Source organism: Lagenorhynchus albirostris, chromosome 2 (assembly GCF_949774975.1).
Source record: "Lagenorhynchus albirostris chromosome 2, mLagAlb1.1, whole genome shotgun sequence".
In the NCBI taxonomy this organism is placed as follows: Eukaryota; Metazoa; Chordata; class Mammalia; order Artiodactyla; family Delphinidae; genus Lagenorhynchus; species Lagenorhynchus albirostris.
The window spans coordinates 18,589,228-18,606,858 of record NC_083096.1 but is presented as its reverse complement, the minus strand read 5'-3'; the positions used below and the strand labels follow the sequence as shown (position 1 = coordinate 18,606,858).

Genomic DNA, 17,631 nt, shown 5'->3' with positions numbered 1-17,631 from the left:
TACCACACTTGCAACGAAATAAGTGAACCCCAAATAGTGAGACTTCCTTTGCACACGTGCAAGCTGGCAGAGATGATGAGAGATGATGATGATGGTGATGAAAAAGATGACAGTAATAAAGATTATACTCAGACTTCCCTGGTGGCGCAGTGGTTAAGAATCCGCCTGCCAGTGCAAGGGACACGGGTTTGAGCCCTGCTCCAGGAAGATCCCTACATGCTGCAGAACAACTAAGTCCCTGGGCCACAGCTTCTGAGCCTGCCCTCTAGAGCCCACGAGCCACAACTACTGAGCCCGGGAGCCACAACTACAAAGCCCGCGTGCCTAGAGCCCGTGCTCCACAGCAAGTGAAGCCACTGCAATGAGAAGCCCGCGCACAGCAAGAAAGAGCAGCCCCGACTCCTCTCAACTAGAGAAAGCCCACGCCCAGCAACAAAGACCCAACGCAGCCAAAAATAAATACATAAATAAACTAATCTTTTGAAAAAGATTATACTCAATGCTGGTGAGGGTATGGTGAGAGGATGGTTATAATACAATATTCATGGGTCGCAAACTGGAGACAGGCTTTTGCAAAGGCAATCAGCAAATATTTATCAAGAGTTCTGAAAAACGGCCATACCTTTCTAGGTGCCTATGTTAAGAAAACATTCAGAAACACAGAACAGTGTGTCCACGGTGTTAATCACAGTCTGACTTCAGCGAAAAGTTGAAGGAAACCAATGGGGATGGGCAGGTGAAATTCTGGTGCAAGCATATGATATACGAAGTAATCATTAAAATCACGATTTTCAAGAATATCACTCGGGGGGAAAAAAGAGAATATCAGTCTGGTATATATGCATTCTCAGGTCACTGTGAATCTCAGTCTGTTTGGGATGCCGTCCTTTCTTATGTGGGTAAGTATCTTTTAATTCTTGGAAACTTAGAGTTAAGTATAAAATAATGTGTTATTATTTCATTAATATTTTAATACTATTAAAATGTGTGATATGTTTAAGAATGATTTGGTTATACTGCTCTAAGTACATAAAATAGTCATAATTTAACATATTAGAATATCAAAAATTACTGGTGATTTCAACGTAAAATGTAAAATCAAGTAGTTTACTTAGACTTATAAGTTTAACTTGAAAGGAATAAGTTAATTTACTGTATTTATAAGAATAAGTTAATTTACTGTATTTATAAGAATAAGTTAATTTACTGTATTTATAAGAATTACATAGTCCTGTACATAGTTGAAGTACTTGAAAAGAAAATCACATATATTAAATTTATAAAAGTCACTTAAAATGTTTAAGATAATTAAATTAAGTGAATAATAAAACCCCTTACAGTGACTGTTAAATTCTATTCGGTTTGTAAATGAAATAAAACAATACTGAATTTAAAAGCTATGGGAAGCTTGACCTGTGGATTTGCAACTTTACTAAAATAACTATTAACTTATAAACAAAAACAGACCCTAACTGTCCTTTTTCTATGTGCAAAACTGACTTCTGAGAACCACCCAGACGACATAATAAATGGAGACATAGGTGGATTGTCCATGGAATGGAAAGTGTGTTTTGTCCATACAAAATACATTTCAAATATCACAACAACATTTAGCTTGCCTGATAAAAAGCAAAACACTAGAGCACCTGAAAACTGATCCCTAGACTGTCTCTATAATCAGTGAGCAAGCAGGACTCAAGGAGATGTAATCAGAACCCACCTTTACGTTGCTCTCACTGTTGTCTCTTTAGAAGTTATTCAGTGTGAAGAGCGCTTCCCTTGCTCCTGTGTGACTACTTAAGCAGTCCTATAACTCTTCTGACCTCACTGTGGTAATCAAAAATCCCAAAGTTGCAAATATGTTCTCAGTTTATATAATTTTAAATCTTACAATGTCCAATTCCATGTAATACTCAGAGGCTTGAACTTGATTTTAAGTTAAGCCTCTCTCCTCCCTCAGAAAAATTCAGCACCTGCAGGGCTGTGATTACTTGCGGAAGGACGGAAAACAGCAGAAGCGTGGCTTTCACCCCGGTCTGCTTTTCAAAGCAGGGAGCGCACCTGATTATAAGCAGGCTTGTCACATTCCCTCCAGGACCCAAAGGACTCTGCAACATGCTCATCTCCTAGCCTCTGCTCACAGGAAAGAGAATGGAAAGGGCTGAGTGCCAATCCATAGGAATCTTTCCTTCCTGGTAAGAATTAGGAACCTGACCTTCAAAGGAGCAAAAACATTGGAGGGCTAAGATTCATGAAAATAGATCATCAGTTAGTGAGTAAAAAAAAATACTTAGACACCTCAGAGTCTTAAAAATAATTGCTTATTTGGAATAACTTGCATAAGACAGTTACAGATATTTAATTGAAAACAAAGTTTCCATCTGCAGACATAAAAGGTTTTATGTTTTCATCTTTTGTTTTGTAATAAATGTGTGAATTTGGAAAGAAAGAAAAAAAAGGAAAGGGAGGGATCTTTATGGACCTGAAGTTTTATGAATTAAAATTGTTTAAAGCTATTAGTTTATTTGTGTAGGCTTAGACTCCAGAAGAAACATATCTCTGGAGCTGAAAAGAGCTGATTATAAACAATGGAACAGATATAACAGGTTTAATTTTCCAAAGACTGCAATGTAAAGTGAGAGGGGGAGCAGTTTTGAATCCTAGCTAAGTCTCAGTCTTGGGGCAGCCCCCAAAAGGGAGGATGGTCTACTCCTGCCTTTTCTCATGTTAAAAAAATTTCTTTTAAAGATTATTTTAAGTTTCGAGCCTTCTACATTAACTATCATTTAGTTCAAAAGGTGGTAAAAACAGATGGCATAATAGGAAGAGGAAATTTAACATTTGCATTTAAGTTTTTAAGTATTTTCTTTCTTTTTTTTTTTTGTGGCTGCATTGGATCTTTGTTGCTGCACGCGGGCTTTCTCTAGTCGCGGCAAGCAGGGGCTACTCTTCGTTGCGCTGCAGAGGCTTCTCGTTGTGGTGGCTTCTTTTGTGGAACACGGGCTCTAGACATGCGGGCTTCAGTAGTTGTGGCGCATGGGCTCAGTGGTAGCGCACAGGCTTACTTGCTCCATGGCACATGGGATCTTCCTGGACCAGGGATCAAACCCATGTCCCCTGCTTTGGCAGGTAGATTCTTAACCACTGCGCCACCAGGGAAGTCCAGTATTTTCTTTAAAAATATATCTGTAGTTGATCTGTGGTAATCCCATTCATGCAGATCCCAGTGAATGCAAAGTTGGGAATGTCAGGCACAGCACATTTTTATTTCACTTAAGGGGTTGGATTTCTGCACCAAAGATAAAGATCAGAGATTTGAGGTAAATACAATGTAAGCCTGGGACTGCAGTTAAAGGATGTTACAATTAAAATTTACTACAATTGTAAAAACTAGGGTCTTCCATAAATTGCTTCTCTTTGAAATCTGAAGAATTTTTTTTTAAATTTTGTTTTCTCTTTCCCAGAGAGAGCAAGCTTTTTCCTGTCTTGTGATTACTGTGAGGGGCTGACCCTTTGCAGCTCATCCAGAGTCATCTGAGCCCAGGCTGGGCTGGGCCACAGCTCAAATTAGACCCAGCTCACCTCTGATAAACCCAAGCCTCAAACTTCTGGGCCACCACCGTCAAGAGGCCAAAGCGGTTGATCTTATCAGCACTGGGGCTGGAAGGGGATTGGAGCATAGTGTCCGCATTTGTTCACCCTGGCTTCAACTCCAGCAGGGCCCTGGCATCAACCACAGTGGGAAAGTTCGAGAAAGCCCACGTGCTTCCCAGAGCTGCCCCTCTGCGGCTTTCTCAGCACAATTCCAGGGATAAGAGGGCCATTGCGTGGCCAAGTGATTTGTTTACTATTTATCTGGGGCTCGTACAGATTCTAGTCTAGCTTGCCAGCCCGCATGTAACTAAAAGCTTGGCTCTTCCCCCCTCACCTGTAGGTGTCACCTCTCAGTACCAGGCAAGCCCCCTTCCTCGGGTCCCCGCACCCAGCTCAGCGACTTGCCCGGGAGTGAAGGCTGCACGCCCGCTGCCCATCCGTGAGAGGCTTGTCCCTCTCTGGAATTCCAGTCACCAAGGCATCCCTGCATCTCCTACTGGTGCATCATTCCCCATCAGAAGCAGAATCAGAAGTCTTCTGTGGATGAAGCTTTAAAGTGTAATGTATAACATTCAAAATCATCCTTCAACACTGTAATGGAATTGTATCTTATTTGGTTGGATTTATTCAAAAGCCACTGAAGATTTGGAAAACCACTGAGCTATTTGCACTGAATATTGATAATAGAAAAATGTATTTGTAGAGAAAAAAGGTCAGAATTATGACCTTATGAGTTAAAAGAAAACAAACATTTCTGACAAAACCTGAAAAACCTGCTTTGATATGTATTCTCCTTTGCCAACAGAGCATCACTCAATTTTATATATATATATATATATATTTGAATATAATAAATAATAAAAATATCATGTATTTCCTGGAGGTGGGTTAAGATATTTTAATAACTGGTTCTGTATTTAGAAAACAGCAACATGGAAACCTATCTTGGCTTATATATAGTAAAACCAAGTAAATATTTAGTTTGATACAACAATACTTAGCACAAATAATATATTGATTAGAAGGGAATGCTATCATATACGGAAGAGAAAAGAAAAACTTGAAGGTGGCAGAGGGTGAGGTGGGGGAAGAAGGTCAATAAAAAGTTCTGATTTTAGGATAGAATTTAGTACAATGAAAATTTAACTGGAGACATGAAACTGTAGATTCCAAATGTATTAAGACAAATTGAATAGGATGAGTTTGTCAGAATGGGTTTGTCTGGGTTTCTCATGCACATATATAAATGTCACACATATAGCTCTGCACAGAGTCATTGTAAGTGAGGCAGACAGCGACTAAATGAAATTCCTGTTCAGTGCTCAGAAGATTGAACTGTTGAGGTATTTCTATTTATTTTCATGATGCGAAGTAATAAAACTGACTTACCCTTTTGCCTGTGGCTGAATACAGCCCAAAGTAAAAAGCAGAAACTAAAATATTAGGAACTCAGAACTGTCAAATGTTGACCCCTTCAACTGAAAATGAATGGAACCATTTGAACAGAACTTTGCTAACCCACAGAAGGAGGGATTATTTCAGAGTTCTCTAGACCAAAGTAATTTTATTCTATATCCTTTGGTGCACTCTAAGGACAAAAGTAAGTACAAAGACAAATTTGAATTTCAGTTAGCAGTTTAATAGTTACTGTTAATACTGGTATCACTATTTTGGATCATTTTTCTTTTATTGGCAAGTAAAATAAATCAGTAATTCTGTTTGCTTTGTTATAAATCAAGAGCTTCAGAGTGACAATTATATGTGTCATTTATGATAAAAGAAGGCATAATTATAGTTTGGATATAAAATTAAGAATTTAAATATTACAGCTGTGAAGTAATGTTAGGACTAAACTGAAAATGGCTATGAACTTATTACATATGAGTGCGTACATATAGATAGATGGATAGATAGATAGAGAGGTATTTTTTTTCCATCTCTGTCTACTGAAGTGGCCTACAGCTCACATCATCCTAATAGCACAAAGTCAGATAAGCACCTCTAGTGCCCAGAGTTTGGTTTCTAATATCAATTTCCATGGAAAGGAAATGCGGCTTAGGAAAAATTGGCCAAATGCATGTCTGGGATACAGAAGGTGTAAGATGGGCTTGGGATATCTTGCTACTAGAAAGCAAAGACAAGTAAATATTGTGCATTTTAGGCTACCTGGGCCAGTTAAAGGACTGCTTTAGCTAACATAACATTTTGGTCAAAGACACACACACATACACACATACAACTAATGACCACAAATAATTGAAACAAATTGAGTCAATGAAAAGCCATTAGCTCATCACAGTATTCTAAGAGAAAAAATGTGTGCAGTATGAAAAGAATGTGGTTATAAAAGACTATGGGGTTTTTTAATATGTTATTTTAATATCTCTAGGTTTTTGACCTATTAGACTCACACAATATGAAAAGAATGCAGAATTCCATCAAGTTCCAGAAAATTTATAAAACCATTACATTTTGATATGAGGGATCCAATGGAATGAAGTTGAGAGTGCCTTTGTAGCCCAATGGAAGGACATTTTAAACAACCTGAGTGAATCAAAAACGTGAAAAATTCAACTGAAGCAGCAAAGAATGTTAGCCTCAAATCCATGTGTAGGCAGAAGAAATAAACGTTCTCTTAGTTAAATCTAAAGAATGTGGGCCACAAGACCAAGCACTTTTCTAGGGCAACGGGGTGTCTGTTGTATAGACAGGTCTGTAGTGTTCCAACCACTGTGGGTAGTAGGACACAAGCACTGCATCCCGGACAGTGGTTTTCTGTGACCTCTAGTGGTTCCCTCTGGTAATAACTGGAACTAACAACAATTTCAACGTGTCAAAGATTTTTTAAAACATGGTATGGCATTTCTGTGCTTTGGGCTGGGATTATATCCATTCAATATGGTGGCAGGGGTTATCTCACCCTGACCCAAATCTTTGACTGACAAATGCATCATTACTCAAATGCAGCTCAAAAGACCAAACTTTTCTGAAGAAGGTTCCACGAAGAGAAATATAAAAGGGGATGTTGGTGAGGATGCTGGAAAGCACTGGCAGCACAGAGACCAGAGTGTAAAACCTTCCTGGGCCAGACTTTGGACCAAATCATTATGACATCTTTGAATCCTGTTTCCTCATCAGAGAAATGAGGGTGTGAATGAAATGATTTCTCAGGTCACATCTGTCCATGATATTCTGGGAATACAACATGCACAAGAGTTTAAAAATCTGAACCAGTTTCTCAGTCTGGATTCATTCATTTCTTTCATAACTGTAAGAAAATAAACATTTGTTAAATGTCTGGATTGGAAAAGACTTTTTATGGTTAAGAGTGATGAAAGAAATTATAAAGGATAGACCAGTAATTCAGAAGACAGCATTAAGAGAAATAAAAGACAAACAACAAGCTGAGAAATACTGGCAACAAATAAGAAAAATAATAACAGCAAACTTCTATTGTGTCTAACATTTATTAGGGTCTTACAAAGTGCCAGGCATATTCTAAGAGCTCTACATGGTTTCATTTCATGAGTTCATTTCTTTCCATAGTTAATAAAATCCCTTTAACAAACAGGATCATAACTTTTAAAAGAAGCAGTTTAAAGAAAGCATTAATTTACTGCTCAAGTTTTAGATCCCATTTTGTACTTGACATCTGAAGCAAAAGTGCTTGGATTACTTCACCCTGTCCAGCCCCTTCACAAGTAGCTAAGAAAAAAAATATGTCTGTTGCATATCTATTTGGAGGTCATTTAATTTTCAAATAATAATAATAGTAAGAATCCATTTTTCATTTGCTGGAGAGGACAGCTGAAAAACAGCTGTAGGAAAAGTGAAAAGGGGGACTGTCGTTTTAGAGAGAGAACAGAGACCATTTTGATGCTAGTGAAATTGAAATGCCAATGGGGAAGAATCTCCAACATCATGTTTTCTAGTACTTGCCAGGTATTCTTTCCCCCAAATCAGTCTACTCTAAAGGGAGGACAAAAGACAATTTTAAGACACAAAGTCACCTGAAAGTATACAAATTTGGAATCACCTATCTTGAAAGGAAAACATTGAAAGAAGCCTGCTAAATGAAGCCAAGCTGATTTTAGAAAACAATAATTATTAAGAATATGTGCATACCTACAGTGAAGGCATGACTCTTATGAGCTAGGATTATTTCTGCCCTTTGTTGTTGTTGCTGTTCTTTTTTTTAATTGTGCTAAGGTATGCACATACAATTGACCATCTTAATCATTTATAAGTGTAGAGTTCAGTGTTGTTGAGTACATTCACATTGTTGTGCAACCATTCTCCAGAATTATTTCCATCTTACAAAACTGAAACTCTAAACCCATTAAACAAAAACTCTCCATTTCCTCTTCCTCCAGCCCCTGAAAATAACAATTTTACTTTCTGTCCCTATGAAATTAACTATGAGCTACATCACATAAGTGGAATCATACAATATTTGTCATTTTGTGACTGGCTTATTTCACTTTAGAGCATACTGCTTATGTTTTCTTCTGGAAGTTTTATGGTTTCAGGTCTTACATTTAAGTCTTTAATCAATTTCGAGTTCATTTTTGTATATGGTGTAAGAAAAGTAGTCCAGTTTGATTATTTTGCATGTAGCTGTACAGTTCTCTCAACACCATTTATGGAAGAGGCTGTCTTTCCCCCATTTTATGCCTCCTTAGTCACAGATTGACCATATACATGTGGGTTTATTTCTGGGCTTTTTGTTCTGTTCCATTGATCTATGTGTTTGTTTTTGTGCCAATACCTTACTGTTTTGATTACTGTAGATTTGTAATTTGATTACTGTAGTTTGAAATCAGGGAGGATGTAAACTAAACAGCGTCTATAGTTTGATACAGCCAGTTTTGTTCTTTCTCAAGATTGTTTTGGCTATTTGGGGTCTTTTGTGTTCCCATGCAAATTTTGGAATTATTTGTTCTAGTTCTGTGAAAGATGCCATTGGTATTTTGATAAGGATTGCACTGACTCTGTAGATTGCCTTGAGAGTATGATCATTTTAGCAACATTAATTCTCCCTATCCATAAGCGTGGTACAGTTTTCCATGTGTTTGTGTTGTCTTCAGTTTCTTTCTACAGGGTCTTATAGTTTTTGGTGTGCAGATTTTACCTTCTTGCTTAGATTTATTCCTAGGTATTTTATTCTTTTATTGTGAATAGGAATGTTTTCTTAATTCCTCTGACAATTTGTTGTTAGTGTATAGAAATGCAACAGATTTCTGTATGTTAATTTTGTATCCTGCAACTTTATTGAATTCATTTAATAGTTACAATAGTATTTTTGCTGGCATCTTTAGGATATTCTCTATATAGTATAATGCCATCAGCAAACAGTGATACTTTTACCTATTTCTTTCTAATTTGGATTCCTCTTATTTATTTTTCTTGTTTGATTGCTGTGGCTAGGAATTCCATTTCTATGTTGAACAAAAGTGGTGAGAAGGGGCTTCCTTTTCTTGTTCCCGATCTTAGAGGAAAAAAATTTAGGCTTTCACTGTTGAGCATGATGCTAACTGTGGGCTTATCATATATGGCCTTTATTGTGTTGAGGTATGTTCCCTCTATGCACACTTTCTGGAGAGTTTTTACCATAAATGGATGTTTAGTTTTGTCAAAAGCTCTTTCTACATCTATTGAGATGATCATATGAGTTTTATTCTTCAATTTGTTAATATGGTGTATCACATTGATTGATTTGTGGATATCAAGCCATCCTTGTATCCTTGGGATACAACTCACTTGACCATGGTGTATGATCCCTTTAATGTATTCATGAATGGTTTGCTAATATTTTATTGAGGATTTTTCCATCTATGTTCATCAGTGATATATACCTGTACTTTTCTTTTTCTGTGGTGTCTTTGTCTGATACCTTTTTTGGTATCAGGGTGATGCTGGTCTCATATAATGAGTTCTGAAAGCATTCCTTCTTCTTTGATATGTTGGAATAGTTTGAGAAGAAAAGGTGCAAACTCTTCTTGAAATGTTTGGTAGAATTCACCTGTGAAGCCCTCTGGTTCTGGGCTTTTCTTTGTTGGGAGTTTTTTTTTTTTTTTTTTTTTTAATATTACTGATTCAATTTCAATACTGGTAATTGTTCTGTTCTTACTTTCTATTTCTTCCTGATTCAGTCTTGGGAGATGGTATGTTCCTAGGAATTTATCCATTTATTCTAGGTTGTCCATTTTACTGGTATTAATTTTCTGTAGTAATCTTAGGGTCTTTTGTATTTCTGTGGTGTTGGTTGTAACTTTTTTCATTTCTGATTTTATTTATTTGGGCCCTCACTATTTTTCTTGATGAGTCTGGCTAAAGGCTTATCACTTTTGTTTGTCTTTTCAGAGAACCAGCTCTTAGTTTCATTGATCTTTTCTGTTGTTTATTTAGTCTCTATTTATTTTTGGTTCTGATCTTTATGATTTCTTTCCTTCTACTATCTTTGGGATACTTTTGTTCATCTTTTTCTATTTCCTTTAAGTGTAATTTTAGGTTGTTTGAGATTTTTCTTGTTCCCTGAGGTAGGCTTGTATTGCCATTAACCTCCCACTTAGAACCGCTTTTCCTGTGCCCCATAGATTTGGGGTTGTTGTGTTTCCATTTTTATTTGTCCTAAGGTATTTTTTGATTTCCTCTTTGATTTCTTCAGTGACCCATTGATTGTTTAGTAGCATATTGTTTAGCTTCCACATATTTGTCTTTCTGCAGTTTTTTTCTTTTAGTTAATTTCTAGTCTGATAGTGTTGTGGTTGGAAAAGATGCTTGACATGATTTCAATTTTTAAAAATTTATTGAGACTAGTTTTGTGGCCTAACATGTGATGTATCCTATAAAATGTTCCATGGGCTCTGAAAAGAATGCATATTCTGCTGCTTTTGGATGGAATGTTCTCTATGTATCTCTTAAGGCCACGTGATCTAATGTGTCATTTAAGGCCAGTGTTTTCTTTATTGATTTTCTGTCTGAATAATTTGTTCATTGATGTAAGTGTGGTGTTAAAATTCCCTATTATTATTGTGCTACTGTCAATTTCTTCTTTTATGTTTGTTTATATTTCCTTTATATACTTAAGTGCTCCTTTGTTGGGTGCATATATATTTACAACTGTTTTATCTACTTGTTGGATTGATTCTGTTATCATTATGGAATGCCCTTCTTTGTTTCTTTTATAGCCTAGTTTTTTTTTTTTTTTTAAGTCTTTATTGAATTTGTTACACTATTACTTCTGTTTTATGTTTTGGGCCATGAGGCATGTGGGGTCTTAGCTCCCTGACCGAGGATCAAACCTGCACCCACTGCATTGGAAGGTAAAGTCTTAACCATTGGACTGCCACAGAAGTCCTTATCTCCTAGGTTTTAAAGTCTATTTTGTCTAAGTATTGCTACCCCAGCTTTCTTTTCATTTCCATTTTCATGAAATACCTTTTCCCATTCCCTCCTTTAGATAAATACCCAAAAGTGGAATTGCTGGATCATATGGTAGCCCTATTTTTAATTTTTTTGAGGAACTTCCATACTGTTTTCCATAGTGGCTGCATCAATTTACATTCCTACCAACAGTGCACGTTCCCTTTTCTCCACCTTTTCACCAACATTCGTTATCTTGTCTTTTCGAAAATAGCCACTCTAATTGGCGTTAGGTGATATCTGTGATTTGGATTTGCACTTCTCTGATTTTTAGTCATGTTGATCACTTTTTCATATACCTTTTGGCCACTTATATGTCTTCTTTGGAAAAATGTCTATTCAGAGAATGCTGATTTTTAAATTGTTTTTTATTAATTTTTAATTTTTTGCTATTGAGTAGTATGAGTTCTTTATATATTTTGCATATTAGCCCCTTATCAGATATATGATTCGTAAATATTTCCTCCAGTTCTGTAGGTTGCCTTTTCATTTTGTTGATGGTTTCCTTTGCTGTGCAGAAGCTTTTTAGTTTAATATAGTAAACCCCATTCGTTTATGTTTGCTTTTGTTGTCAAAACAAAAAAATCATTGCCAAGACAAAAGTCAAGGAGTTTACCACCTACGTCTTCTTCTAGTTTTATGGTTTCAGGTCTTAAAATTTGGGGTGCCAGATGTGAGATTCAATCTCTTTGCTACTCAGGAGTAGCTGGGAGTTGAGCACCCTCTTGATTATGAGTTGCTGAGCAATGGTGTGGGGTTTATTGTGGGACTGTATTGTGAATATTATTACCATGTCAGGTGATGCACACTTTGTATTCCTATTAATATTCTTGAGGTCTGTTCTGGAACATAAGTTACTTAGAAATAGTTCTCCTGGATATTGCTTGTTAAACTTTGTTAAGCAGGACCAATGCAGTATTTAATCCAGGGCTAACTGGTTCCAACTACTTAGGCAAAACTGAGTACCCACTGACCCATGAATTATGAGGTTTTTCACTGTGACTGACTGGAGCAGGCACTACTTCTGTATGCAGTTTGATGACTGTTCCAATTTTTCAGGTGGTTCTTTCATTGGCTTCATGCAGTTTTCTCACATGCATGCACCAATCTCTGCATATCTCTGGGGTTTTGGTACAGCTCTCTCCCCTCCAGACTTTAGCTGTCTTGGTCTCCCTGGTCTCTCAGCTCTGACTCCTTAATGAGGAGCTTCCACTGCATTTCCCCTCCATATGCCACTGCCCAGAAATTCTCCTGAGGCAGACAGCTGGGTCAGTCCCCGGGTTCATGTGTTTCCTCTTAGGGATCACTGTCCTCCACTGACTGATACACAATGTCCTGAAAACATTTCATCAAAATGAAAACACTGTATGAATCTGTTGTTTCATATATTTTTGTCTTTTTCTTGTTTTAGGTGGAAGGATAACTCTAGTACTTGTTATCCATGTTAGATGAAAGTGGAAGTCTTCATATGCAAGCTGCAAACCTGAATCATATGCCAGGAAGCTCTCTGTGCCACCCACTCCTCCCTTTTATAGTCCATATCCTACTCATGCTATCTTGTTGATGCACCTTTTGAAAGGTCTCTCAAATATATGCTCCTTTTGATCCTGTGTTAACCACCTCTATCTAGACTATTTCATACATGCTTTATTGCTAATAGTCTCTGAAAAGATCTTCCTGGCTCTATCTAGCCTTCAATCATCCCACAAATTTCTATAACAGATTTTTTTTTTTTTTTTACTGCTGTTTTCCCAGAACCTAGAATCTGATGTATGTTGGTACTTGACAAAATTGCTGAATTAATGAATTGCTCTTCTTTTACAACCAATTTATTAGGTATTTCCTGGGCTTCGAAAGCCCTAACTACTCCCCTCTGACCACAGGTCAAGTCCAAGCTGAGGCTGCCAATCAATGCTTTACATAATCGTCTATCCATCAACTTAGGTGAACCCTGTCAACTCCCTAGAACAAGTGGTTCATTTCTCACATGTGTCTTACAGCCATTATTAACTTCAAACCTTTTCTCACATGTTCCTTCCATTCTGCCCCTTGAATTTTATCCATCCTCGAATTCCTTCCTTTCTCATGTTCATACAGCACTCGCCCCCTCTGAATTCTTATAGCAGCTATTCTTTGTGATTGAGCACTTTCGCTGTCTCCTATTTGAGTGTGTGTTTTTTTGCCTTGTGCATGTTTAGATTTTGTCTTCCCAAATGGACCAAAATTTTGGAGAACTAGGAACCCTCTTTTACAATTCCTTTATATACCTTAAGGCACAGTAGGTACCTCAATAGGTATTTTAAAAATGAAGGCAGAGATCTTGATTCATTGACACATGCTGTAAATCACTTATTTATAGTAAATTGATGTCTCACTCATCACATGCCATTTTGTTGTCCACATTGTGAAATGGTACCAATGGTGAAAATCACCTCACAATAAGGTCTTTTGGGTTTTAAATCAAGGTCTACCTTATTGGGTCAAGATTCTAGAGTGTATTTCAACTTATTATTTACCAAATTTTTATTTATCAAATTAAATACTGTGCCCAAGTCTCTACAAAATAATTTAATATTAGGGATGTTATAGCAAATCATACTTAAACAGAAATGAAGGAAATCCTGATATCACATAGCCAGTGAACATAAACTGGTATTTATTTATGCAAACATACTATAAAATTCCTCTAAATCTTCAAAAAAAAAGTTATGTCGCCATATAAAATGGGAAAATCTAAAGTGAATATTAAGATTTCATTTCTAGTTCATAAAAAATATTGAAGTAAAATTCCTTGCCCACAAACACAGAATCAGAGTGAGAAAATGCGAAACATCAGTTTTTTGCCTTGGAAAAGGCATGTCTATTTTTTAAAAAGTGTTTTAATTGATAGGAACTCCAATAAAAAAGACTAAATTTTTCTTGTCATAATGACATCTTGGAAACCTACACAGCTTTCCCCCCATCAACTAAAGTTAGCACACACAAAATAAACTCCCCATACAGAATACTTTTGCCCTAGAAAACAGGTAATTCACATTCTGATAAAGAGCAAAAGACAAGTGCTTTATTATGAGAACTGTTCAAGTAAAATTTCAGTGTGCACCAGTGAAGGTGAATAAAGATTTGCGTCAATTGTTTTGAATGAACACTAGGTTAAAAAGGGGCTACACAGTTGTTGGGTTTTTTTTTTTTTTCCCAAACACCATCCTTTGCTAAGGCAAAAATACACTTCATTTTAGAACAGAACTTTACAGAAGAAAGCTACGTCACAGTACAGTACAGATCACCCTAGTCTGGAAGCCATCATGGAATGGCACATCACCTACGCTTAGAGCTTTCTAATGTAGGCTAGAATTACAGTATTCAATCACAGCTTTATTTTCCTTTAAACTGATAAAATTGGAATACACTTTCTATTTCTCAGGAGTGTGAAGATGGGGCCCATATGCTGATATTACAGTAATTACAACATTAAATAACATTGCACAGTCAACCTCCAAGGCTAATTCAGTAGAAAATAACAAGTATTAAAATGTACCTTTACTAGTGGTTTTACATCGCATCTATCACTAATTATGAAAGAAAAGTAGGCAAATGCCAATTACAAAGCTGCACATTATAGGCACAATGATGTGGAATAAATACAAGAAATCTGGCAAAATATTAAAAACAAACAGGTCACATGGGAACCAACTGAACAACCACATAAGCGTAAATCAATAATATACTGCTATAAATAGCATGTTTTGCTCGGAAGTCTCTTAAGTAATGACAGATATGTGCCGGGGGTGGGTGAAGAGGCTGGGAGGCGCATGAGGCAAATGCTCCCAATGCTAGTTAATTCCTGAGGTGGCATTATTTCTTAACTGATGCATTGATCAACACTGTAAAGATGAGTTTGTGCTAGGAAACAGTCCCAATATTATTGTACTTCCGCAATTAATGCTGTGGGATTTGGAAGGGAGCAAACCTAAGTGACATTTTACATTATAATAGCCAGATGAAGTACTGATTCTTTTAAATTTTGCTGCTACAATTAGCAGTGGGCCAGAAAATACTTTAAAGTTCAAAAGAAATTTGATGTAGGTTTACTTCTTCCCCAGTACTTCTTAGTCAGCTCAAGGCAAAGCTATTATTATTTTCACGTACTTTATTTTAAAAACGCTAAGTGCCAACACTGTAAACATTTTGTATCTTCTCAACTAAACCTTGTCTCATAACAAGGATAAGAGCAAAGATAAGCAGGAGTAGTTCTGTGTATAATAAAGCTGATCTATTTATCAGCTTCTGGTTTAAATTTAAATATGATTTAAAAATAATTTTAAAAAGTCCATGCTATAATTGTAAAGACTATTTCTGTGCACTTTTAATTCTGGACACAACTCTCAATTTTTAAAATTGCATGATGGAGGTAAGAATTTAAAAAACCCACCAGAATGTAAATAACAGAAAGAACATTTTCAACTCAAAGCATCAAACGTACATTTACGTGCAGAAATCTAGACAACTATACAGGTTTTTCAGCAATCATCTGTTTTATTATACAACTCTATAAACAGAAAATGAACAGAAATACACAATATACTTACCTGTACATGTGAACCTACTTTTTTAGCTACAGATATTTATTATAGTTCATACTGACTTTAATTTTACAGTTCATAACTATGTATAACCTTATTGCAGTAAGGGCAAAATCTACATGGGGAGATTCACAGGCCGATCACATTAAGCATTGCCAGTACATTCAAAAACTGTACCTCATATATGGATGTATCTTCCCTGATCCTGTATAAATTTGAGTTTCTTTACAGCTTAAGCTCATTTGCTATTTTAGATGCAATGTTCTTAAAGGCAATAGAAGTCCCGGATATTCGCTTGAAGCGGACCCCATTGAGGGACAGCCGTGGCAACTTGCAGACCTCCATCTCCCACTGCACAAGGCTATCCTGCCTGGCATCTCCATGGACACAGAAAAGCAAAAACCTCTCTTTTTGTTCATAATCACAGTTATTTGCGTCTAACACTTTCCGGATTTCTCTCATCATGTCACTGGGGTCCATTGAACTAGTGGTCTTCATACTCCACGTGAACCGCAAAGAACGTGGCTTGGAATCTTTACCCTCCTCCTTGTCTCTTTCTTTTGGTTCCCCTGTTGTACTTCTGGAATAAGAGGACAGAGGGGGGAGAAAATGAAAACAAAAATTCCATTCAGCAAAGAAATCAAAACACACATAAAATCTAAGTGGTCATAACCCAGTGCTTAATAAAACTACCCAGTTTGCAGACTACCTTCAAGCAGATACAAAGATTTGTATCATCTTGCTGTTACAAAAACCAGACTCCAGGACGCCATCTGTTTTGACTTTTATTAATATCTTCCATTTAAAATAGCACATTTTCTTAAAGATATTTGTTTGTGGGAAATAAGTTTGCATCCCAAAGTAAAAAATTTAGTACTTTTCCTCCATATTTCTCCGTTTAAGTTGGAAAATGCATATCCTCCATTTTCTGTACATTTATACAAAATGGATACCACTAGCATGCTGCTTATAAATACACATTTTTGAAATACAATGAAAAATTTCCTTTCTTTTTTACTTTTTTTGGGTAGGAGAAGGACTGGGGACAAGGAGAGCAGTAATGGCTACAGAGGGATTACTTGTACCTGATGATGCTGTGAAAGAACGTGGTACTGCAATGGGGTGAAGACGTCAGGCCACACCACACGCAGGAGTGTAGACATCAGTTCTAATGATTTCAACGTTTTGCTAAAGACATCCTTCAAACAGTCTACAAGGCTCCACATGATCTATACTCCAACTCCCAACCCCAACCCTTCATCTATTATTTTCCTCCTTGCTCCCATCAAGACCCACTGGCCTCCATACTATTCTCCGAACATACAGGCTATGCTCTTGCCTTATGGCTCTAACACAGGCTGTTCCCTCTGCCACGAATGCTTTTCCCTCACATAGATGCATGACTAACTCCCTTACTTCTTTCAAGTTTCTGCTCACTTTCTCCATGGGGTCTACCCTAACTACCCTACTGCACCCCCAGCTCCTACACTGGCATGGCCAACCTCCTCACCCTGCTATTTTTTCCTCTATAGTACTTATCACATTCTTACATAGTATTTAATTCATTTATTATGTTTATTATTTATTGTCTGTCTCCACCGCTAGATTGCAAAGGCCAGGAGGGTAAGGAGTTTTGTCTGTTTTGTTCACTGATACATCTCAGACATTTAGAACTGTGCTAGGCAAACAGTAGATGATTAACATGTATTTGTTAAATGAATGAACCTTGTTGGATTTTCCTTATCGTAGGTCTCCCATAAATAATACAGTATCAGAAAACCTACTTCAAATAATCCAAGAAAGGTAAAATTCATAGATTACTTATGATTCAGAAGATGCTGTAATTAAATTTGTTGAGCAATTATCCACAGATGTCACAATTTTAACTTGTTAATCTATCTCACTTACATGTGATTTAAAGAAAAATATGAGGTACTTTGAAAGTTTATATTCTACTATATAAATATTTTGTATCTGTTTATAGATTTTATATCACTACCATATAAAGTATATTCACGTATACATTTAT

At 36.6% G+C, this 17,631-nt stretch overlaps 1 protein-coding gene across 2 annotated transcripts in view; it reads right to left on the bottom strand.

The window, feature by feature from the left end:
• Positions 1-13,655: 13,655 nt before the first annotated feature.
• The window catches only part of MARK1 (microtubule affinity regulating kinase 1), a 144,155-nt gene continuing 140,179 nt past the window's right edge, over positions 13,656-17,631 (bottom strand). For both annotated transcript variants that reach the window (XM_060127228.1, XM_060127229.1), the window contains exon 18: positions 13,656-16,182. In XM_060127228.1, coding sequence (XP_059983211.1) covers positions 15,828-16,182 — 355 coding nt within the window. In that variant the 3' untranslated portion in view covers positions 13,656-15,827. The remainder of the gene's footprint in view (positions 16,183-17,631) is intronic.